General features: G+C 50.2%; 2 protein-coding genes across 3 annotated transcripts in view; both read left to right on the top strand.

The window, feature by feature from the left end:
- LOC106813110 (transmembrane protein 42-like) overlaps positions 1–1,803 on the top strand; it is a 6,253-nt gene extending 4,450 nt beyond the window's left edge. The window contains exon 4 of one of the 2 annotated variants that reach the window (XR_001394425.1): positions 1,587–1,803. Coding sequence is in view for 1 of the 2 variants with exons in the window: in XM_014817166.1 (XP_014672652.1) it covers positions 314–454 (141 nt within the window). In the remaining variant the exon portion in view is untranslated. Of the gene's footprint in view, positions 1–313; positions 1,271–1,586 lie in introns of those variants that run through there. The other variant, XM_014817166.1, reaches the window with a different exon arrangement.
- Positions 1,804–4,878: 3,075 nt separating this feature from the next.
- Positions 4,879–9,230, top strand: part of LOC106813108 (protein dachsous-like) — a 24,936-nt gene continuing 20,584 nt past the window's right edge. Inside the window, exons 1-4 of the mRNA XM_014817162.1 lie at positions 4,879–4,933; positions 4,999–6,575; positions 8,152–8,341; positions 8,830–9,069. Coding sequence (XP_014672648.1) covers positions 4,879–4,933; positions 4,999–6,575; positions 8,152–8,341; positions 8,830–9,069 — 2,062 coding nt within the window. The remainder of the gene's footprint in view (positions 4,934–4,998; positions 6,576–8,151; positions 8,342–8,829; positions 9,070–9,230) is intronic.

Consider the following 9,230-nt stretch of genomic DNA (forward strand, 5'->3'; position numbering starts at 1 on the left):
TTTCTTTCTCCCTCCCTCTCTCTCTTTCTCTCACCTTCTCAGTCTCTCCTCTTTCCCTCCCTCCCTCCCCCTCTCTTCCTTCCAGCGAGGCCTGCAAGCAGCAGCAGCGACCGATTACACACGCGCGCTCACCGGCCAGCTTCTTCTCTTTCTCTCTCCGCCCTCTCTCTCTTTCTCTCACCCTCTCAGTCTCTCCTCTCTCCATCCCTCTCTCACCCTCTCAGTCTCTCCTCTCTCCCTCCCTCCCTCCCTCCCTCCCTCCCTCTTCCTTCCAGCGAGCGCGTGTGTAATCGGTCGCTGCTGCTGCTTGCAGGCGCTGACTGGTCGGCTTCTATTCGGCGAGACGCTGGGAGCGACGTGGTTCGTCGGCGCCGGCCTCATCGTCACCGGCGTCGCTCTCATCCACAACGCCGCCGCGGACGCCGAGCGAGAAGCGCAGAGGAAGACCAGCTAAGATACAGAGGGAAGGCGCGTCGTCAGAGAGGAACCCCTCTTAAGATACAGGGGGCGCCAACAGGGACAAGAAGAAAGCCGCGGACGCCGAGCGGGAAGTACAGAGGAAGACCAGCTAAGATACAGGGGGAAGGCGCGTCGTCAGAGAGGAACCCCTCTTAAGATACAGGGGGCGCCAACAGGGACAAGATCATTGGAGATCGTCCGTCTCAACATTAGTCTTGACATTGACTGTTTTTCTCGTAGACCGGAACCTTTTTTACCTTGCGTGTGAGAAACCCTTTCGAATTTGTTGGGGAAACATTACGATGTTTTTTGTCAACGGTCTACGTTGGTCTGGCATGGGTAAGTACCCCCCCTTGCCCCACCCTGTGTTAGGTACAGCACTGAAGATGCACGCTGGAACGTTGTGTTACGTCCAAGGATGGTTGCACTCCACACTATGGAACGTTGTGCCATGCTGTGGAATGATGTGCCATCCCATGGAATGATGTACCATCCCGTGGAATGATGTGCCATCCCGTAGAATGATGTGCCATACCGTGGAATGGTGTGCCATGCCGTGGAATGATGTGCCATGATGCCGTGGAATGATGTGTCATCCCGTGGAATGATGTGCCATCCCGTGGAATGATGTGCCATCCCGTGGAATGATATGCCATGATGCCATGGAATGATGTACCATCCCGTGGAATGATGTGCCATCCCGTGCAATGGAGGGGGTGATGCCAAAATGACTGTTTATAAAATTTTCATTTTAACCACATGAAACTATGTAAATATAAATACATTACGGCGGCGCGTATGATATTTTAATTTTGCTAGTTGTTTATGTCACTACTATTGCCATTACATTCAGTGATATACGGGAATTTGGATTTACGAGTAACATTAGTACAAAAAACATTACTAAGGATTCTGTATGGTCTGGTATGGGAGCAGGGAAAAAATTTATTTTTCGGGGGCTACTTTTCAAGCTCGCGTGCATGAAAATAGCACTCTAAAATTTGGTTTGCATTGAATTCTATGCAAATTTCCGGGGGCTCTTTTTGGCATTTCCGGGGCTCTTTTTGGCATTTCAGGGGCTAAATCGCCCCGAGCCCCCGTGTATTTTTTTCACTGTATGGGAGGAGGTCCATGGGGGTGACACGATAAGTTACCGCACAGTGTGACACCAACCCTAGTGACGCCACTGATACCAGAGCCAATGTAATTGTATTTCCTGTTTGCACTTTGACATAAATAAATGTATTTTGGTCGGAAACAGAATTAAAGCACTACATGTATTTGTAGTTGAATTACATGCAATAAAGTATTATAATATATAATAATAATAATAATAATAATAAACAATTGCCAGTTGTTTATGCTGACCTTTCATCTGCTGTGCCAGGCAGTAACATTAACAGTGAATAAAAGTAATCACTTATTCCTTACTCCCCTCTCACGGACGGCGTCAAGAACACGGTAAAAAGTTTGCCAGCCAAATGACCGTATTTCAGCTGAAACTATCCCCCCTTCCCCTGAGGCACAAAATGTGAATTTACGCCTATACTGCACGCATACGCGTGCGTGCGACCATACCCGCGTTTGCGCACATCCACGAGCATGCGCGTTCATGATATGGATTATAATAAATCTACATTATCTAAAATTTAGATGGTTCTTTTATATATGATGGTTTTGAAGTATTTGAAAGCTGCGTCACAATATTCCTTTCCAAATCGTTGTAGTTTTCAGTAAAAGGTAAAGTACTATGGTTGCGGTGTTGGGAATCGACCCCTTTACGAAAAGAATTAATTGGGTGGCTAACGCCGGCGTCCACAATATAAAAAACGACGTTATTTATGCACGTTTTACTTTTAATACGTTTACCTTTACACAGGTTATATAAGAAAAGCAAATAACGACGTGGGATTCCAACCCCGGTTTCATAGATAGTATTTTAGCGTTCTGACCATTGTACTAACAACACATAAGAATAGATGCACGTCGTTAAACTACATAGATGGACACGTCATTACGTACATCACTTCTTTACTCCCCTCTCGCGGATGGTATCGCCCACGACCAGTCAAGCATGGAAAAACGTTTGCAGGTAAATGGCCGTATTTCAGCCGAAACTTTTTCACCAACCGAGGCACAACAATTGATTTTACGCCTATAATACACGCGCACGCTTGCGTGCAACCATACCCGCGTATGCACGCCCGGTCGCGCGTGTATATGTGTGCTTGTCTGACTGTAAAAACGCGTATTATAGCCGTATATTCACATTTTGTGCTTTTGGGGGGTGGAAGTTGAGGCTGAAAACCAGCCATTTGCCTGGTTAACTTTTCACCGTGAAACGGATGCCGTGGGCGATACTATCCGCGAGAGGGGAAGGGAAATATTGAGGGGAAATGAATGAGAGGGGAGCATTCGCACTGCCTCTAGAGAGAGAGAAAGAGAGAGGGGAAGAGAGATGTGCGACCCCACGCACGCACGCACACACGGACATCACATCTTTTTACTGCTTATACAGACGTACATACATTTATGACAGGAGTAGATAATAGGGAATTCTTCCCTATTATCTACTTCTGATTTTTGATGAGATTGCAGTTTACCACAAAATCCTACAACCATAACACTAATAGTAATACCAGTCGAACTGGGGGTCATGGAATGTTGTGCTGCACCATGGAATGTTACGATTATATAAATATATAAAGACACTATATTATTTCATAGATATAGAATACAGATATCTCTGTATAATATATTTATGATTATATCCTGATTGTATTATGGTTACGACGAACATTGGAGCTTTGGCACGGAACATATCTTTAATAAATGATTCACAGGAATGATTTTGCAGGAAGTGATCCACTATCCCTTGAATAACTGTATGCAATATCTATGCTAACCGTAACCCGACCAGGTTACTAACGTCAATATACGTATTCTAACCCTAGAAATATAATACCGTTTCTTGGAGCTATGCTATGCTAACCGTAGCCTGACCGTAGCTAAACAGTAACGCGCGTCAGTGGGTTCAGCGAAAAGCGCACTGCTACTTCGGGTAGTTCCGCCAGTAACGAGTGCTCGCTTCGGGTAACGAAGTTCTATATGCACATGTCACAATCGAAGATTGCCAGGTTTAACGATAATAAGTCTTTGTCGCGGTTCCGATGTATGTTATTGTTAGGAACTTCTGACCTACTTTATGCAAAGTGAAATGTAAGTATACAAAATCAAATACTTTTAGATTATTATGAATTTATCTGATATGCTTATCATACGCGGAAACGTATTATGCGGTTGAAAATGTGTAAATAAAACGGAGAAATGAACAAATCGAACAGGGGCGCTGCCACTGGCAGCCATTTGTTGCTGTGTTGTGTGTAATGTTGTGTGTACAGTAGGCCCTATGTACACCGTACAGGTGGTTGACCCGATGCCGATGATGGGTTGGTATCCAAGTATAGTGATATTTAGTAAACATTTAATCGTAAATTTGTTTTTTGTTGTAAGTAATTGTGCGCGCACATATTAAATCAGTGCCACAGTGGTATTTGAAACTACCGTCGTACCGATTAAGAAACTGCATAATAACGCACTGTACATGCAGTCCCAGAAATGTAAACTTGCCTAGTAGTACTACTACTAGTAGTACTAGTACACTACAGCAACACAAATTTACGAGCAACAAGTCCCTATCCTAGGTGATTCATATTCGTAATTTCAACTAGATATGCCAATAAGGCAATATATTACTATTAGTTTGAGCATATATTATAATTAAGAAATAATTCTTAAAAGCTAGGCACATTATCAATGCCACATATGAAGATATCATTATTGAAGTTTATAAGATCTAGTTAACATTAAAATGAAACTCCTTTCTACTGCAATCTGCAGTGTTGATATGTCAGTTCGATCAACGTTACTTATGTTCTCTCTACGTTGCAGTCACTGGAACTGCGGGGATAAAACTTGTTGCAGGATTAATATGACTATACAGTATATAAGTATATATTATAAGAACACAGTTAAAAAAAATCCTGTAGCAACAGATATTCTGTGATAGCCGTAGTCGGCACTATATTTTTAAACTAGTGAATTAATACCTTTTTCTATATTTTCCACAGGGCATTCGGTTGAGAGCAAGTTGTCCGCTGCTTAATTCGACTTCCCACTGCACGCGACATTGGACCACGAAACCCTTCGACCTTCCCGACGAAATGCTGGAAAACGCCGGCTCGTCAGCGCAAGCACCCGGCGCCGCAGCACTAACAGCAACGACATAGCGACACACCATGAGCGTCGGACGCCGTGGGACGCGCGTTGCTCTCTTGTTAATCATCGCCGTCTTCTTCTGTGGACGGAGTCGGGCTCAGATCTTCAACCGAGTCGACACGGAGATCGAATTCGAGATCGATGAGGAACTACCGGCGGGCACCGTCGTCGGAAACCTCGTCTCGCGACTCAACGAGTCCGCCGCGGGGGCGCCACCGCGGCCGCCCATCCAGCTGCCGTTCCTCGACGTCCACTTCCTAGGTGGCGCCGCCGAGGATGGCGACGGCGGCCCCGCGCTGGACGTGAACAAGTTCTCGGGCGAGATTCGGACGCGGCGGCCGCTCGACCGCGAGACGGCCGACGCCGTGACCTTCGTCGCGTTCCTCGTCGCCCGCGACCCCGTCAAGGTCATCGTCCGCGTGCGCGACGTCAACGACCACGCGCCGGCGTTCCCCGTCGCCGTGACGACGATCCGCATCGCCGAGTCGGCGCGCCGCAACCACAAGGAGTCGCTGTCGCCGGCGCGGGACCCCGACGCTGACGCGTTCACCGTGCAGCTGTACGAGATCGCCGCGGGCAACGTGAACGAGACGTTCCGGCTCGGAACACGCCGCAAGAACGGCGTCCTCTACCCGGACCTCGAGCTGAACGGGCGGCTGGACCGGGAGCGCGTGCCGCGGTACCGACTCACCCTCGCCGCGCGGGACGGCGGCGACCCGCCGCGCGCGGGCGAGACGACGGTGGAAGTCGTCGTCGTCGACGTCAACGACAACCGGCCGGCGTTCGAGCGCGCGACGTACGAGGCGTCGGTCGCGGAGAACGCCACCGCGGGAACGACGGTGACGCGCGTAGTCGCGACGGACGCCGACGAGGGAGAGAACGCGCGCGTGACGTACTCGATCCGGCGCGGCGGCGACGACGCGTTCGCCGTGGACGCGCGCACGGGCGCGGTGACGCTGCGGCGCGCGCTGCCCCCCGGCGGCCCGCGCGAGCACGTCATCGTCGTGAGCGCGGCGGACGGAGGCACCCCGTCCCTCGTCGCGACCGCGCACGTCGCGGTGACCGTCGTCGGGGTGCGCGCCCGCGCCCCGCGCGTCGACGTAGCGTTCGTGACGGAGGGAGGAGGCTACCGCGTGCGGGAGGACACGGCCGCGCGAAGCGTCGTCGCGCGAGTCTCCATCTCCGACCCCGACCGAGACGACGACGAGGACGCGAGGCTCGCGGACGTCGACGTGACGTTAGAGGGCGCTGACGGAGCGTTCGCGCTGCGGACGGAGGACCGTGCGACGTACTGGATGTACGTAGCGCGCGCGCTCGACCGAGAGACGACACCCGAATACAACCTGACGGTTGTCGCCCGCGCCGCGGCCCGCAAGGGGGCGCCGGCGGTGCGCGCGACGGCCGACATTGCCGTCGTCGTCGACGACGCGAACGACAACGCGCCGCGCTTCGAGAGCGCCCTCTACGAGGCGAGCGTCGAGGAGTCGGCGGACGTCGGCGCGTTCGTGGCGCGCGTAGGAGCGAGCGACGACGACGCCGGCGACAACGCAGCCGTCACGTACTCGCTCGCGCCGCCGGCAGGGGGCGCCGCCGTCGACTGGTTCGCGGTGGACGCGGCGACGGGACTCATCACAACGACGGCGAAGGTGGACTGCCTCATCGACGCGCGGCCGGAGGTGGTCGTCGTGGCGACAGACGGAGGCGAGCCGGCGTTGTCGTCGCGCGTCGTCGTGCGCGTCTCCGTCGTCGACGTCAACGATCACGAACCGCAGTTCAGCCTCAGCTTCTACAACGTGTCTGTGTCTGAGGGCGCCACCGTCGGCAAGTGCATCCTGCAGGTGAGAGATGGTGGTGGATGGTTATTCAGGGTTTCTTCTGAGGGAAAATTAGATAAAGGAGGTAATGGCCAGTTTGGGAAAAACCCCGCATGATGGATTCAAATGCACGCATGCGGACGCGCGGGGAGAGAGGGACGCATGACTCAATAAACCCACGTGGCAATCTAAATATGGCAGAAGCGCGTGGTGATCTATTTATTTTTGGGTTGTTACAGTACTTAGCATTTTCATAACGGCAATGTTAAATTTGACAACGGCGGTGCGCCACTGTGCCTCTTATGCATAAGAAACCCTGGTTATTGCTGTTATCTAATTTATACTGTCTTATACGTTCTATTTTATTTTGTTATACCTCTTATTCTTATTACCATACATTACCATGGTTACCATGCGTTATTGCTATTATATTGTTTATAGTATTTATTTATTTGGTCTTATCCTTCTTATTCTCATCACCATCAGACTGGGAGTGGGAGCGGGGGGTGTGGCATTGTTACCTCCGTGAATTACACCCGTGTGTTATGTAGGCAATAGGGCTATAATTTATAAAGCTAGATCTGTTGTCTGCAGTGCTGTATGTAGTTGTATCCCTCAAACTGAAATCGTAAGCCCAGAATTTCATATCTTGCACGACACTTCAGACATCACGACATTTTAAACTTGTGCTGTAGCCTGTCGTAACTAGGTGCGACTTGCCTGCATCGTCGTGCGTCTGCATTGTATTCGTATGTTGTTAAATGGGGCTATGCTCGAATTATTATTTTTACATTAACCTGGCCCGATATTTTGTTCGTTCGTCGGTGTGTTGCTGAAAACGGAAAAAAATGTTCTGCCGGTTGTTGCCACAGGGTTGTGAACACCGGTTTGTTGTTTGGGAAAAATTGGTGGAAGAGGGTCGAAAGTTTTATTAGGTCCAGGGGCACCCGCCTGCGAGACTGGTTGCGTGAAATCTGGTACAAACACATAAGAGAAATACGTAAAATATTTCCTAGTAAAATATTCCACGTAGTAAAATACGTCAGTGTATACTGCCTTTTTACAAAGCTTTGAGCACATGTAATGATGTCTGCTATAGTAATTAGTTATAGTATAATTGTTAAGTACTTAGTCGACAGCCCATTCCGTGCTCCATTGTTTTAAAGTTATGATTTTTATGGTCTTCCCGACTGTTCTCATATATGTTTCCGACCATTACAATACTAGTTTTGCTTGCAGTTTGCCTTGTGGTTGCCAATTTCAAGGGAATTGTCGCTATATGACAGAATGTGCATATGACAGAATTGCATTATTTGCAATTTATGTACCATAGGTTCAGCACAAACTCATGATTATATTTATACTAGAGTAATCAGTAACATACATGTTCGCTATTAGGCGAGACAATATTTCGCTATATTTTTCTCGATCGTGCAGTTATTCAAGAAATCCTTGCTCTAACAGAACTTTACAGAAAACTACAAGCATAGTTTAAACTGTTTAATGTAGTGTTGATAGTAGAGTTAGTAGAGTTTAGTGATGTCTATTATAGTATTATATAGTAGTCTACAGTCCGTTGAATGCTCCATTGTTTCAACAGTTGAACGCTACTGATGGCGACTGCGGAGTTAATGCCATCGTTAACTACACGCTCGTCGAGGCGGCGGCGGCGCGCGCCAACCCGCGACCGTTCACCATAGACGGCGCCACCGGTCAGCTCTGCCTGCAGCGCCCCCTGGATCACGAGCAACGCGACAGCTACGAGTTTTCGGTCATCGCCACGGACGCCGGTAAGCCGTTGGCACGGCCGCGATGCGGTTATGTTTGTCGTTTTTAAGCTTGCTGAGTTCGTAGCTTTACCTAATATGTTACCTTGCGTTAACTTTCTGTTGATATACAGGCATATCTGTGTTAACGGATGCCTGTCCATAAAGGACACTTTTGGCATTTCCGCCGAGTCGCACATTGAACAAATAAGAGTAAAACCACCTGTTTATAAAGGACACTTGGTGTTTCCCTCGAGTAACAGTTATACTTTATAACCACCTGTATAGAACAGACACCTGTCTATAAAGGACACGTTTATCCTAACCGTCGAGTTCCCATCTGGTGCAGCTGTTGTTGCATCTCGTACGTACGCGCATTGGTGACGCCGTCATGCAGCTAAACCTGTATAGAACAGACACCTGTCTATAAAGGACACGTTTATCCTTCCCCTCGCTTACGGCCGTCGTTTGCATGTCGGTAACGCCGTCCGCCCGCTCTCTCTCTCCACCAGGTGGCCGCAGCGCGTCGGTGACGGTGCACGTGCACGTGGCGGACGAGAACGACAACGCGCCCGTGTTCTACCCGCGCGAATACGGCGTCAGCCTGAAGGCCGGAGCGCCGCCAGGGGGCGCCGTCGTGCGCGTGCACGCGAGCGACGGAGACGCGGGTGCGTACGGACGCGTCACGTACGCCGTTGCCGACGGCGACGACGCAGACGGCGCCGGGGTGTTTGTCGTCGACGGAAACTCAGGTAAGATGTGATGCCGCCGCGCGGGGAGGAGGGTGGAGGAGGAAGGGGAGAGGGTGGGGTGCTGGGAGGAGGGTGGAGGAGGAAGGGGAGAGGGTGGGGTGCTGGGAGGAGGGTGGAGGAGGAAGGGGAGAGGGTGGGGTGCTAGGAGGAGGGTGGAGGAG

Source organism: Priapulus caudatus, unplaced genomic scaffold (assembly GCF_000485595.1).
Source record: "Priapulus caudatus unplaced genomic scaffold, Priapulus_caudatus-5.0.1 Scaffold726, whole genome shotgun sequence".
Taxonomy (NCBI): Eukaryota; Metazoa; Priapulida; class Priapulimorpha; order Priapulimorphida; family Priapulidae; genus Priapulus; species Priapulus caudatus.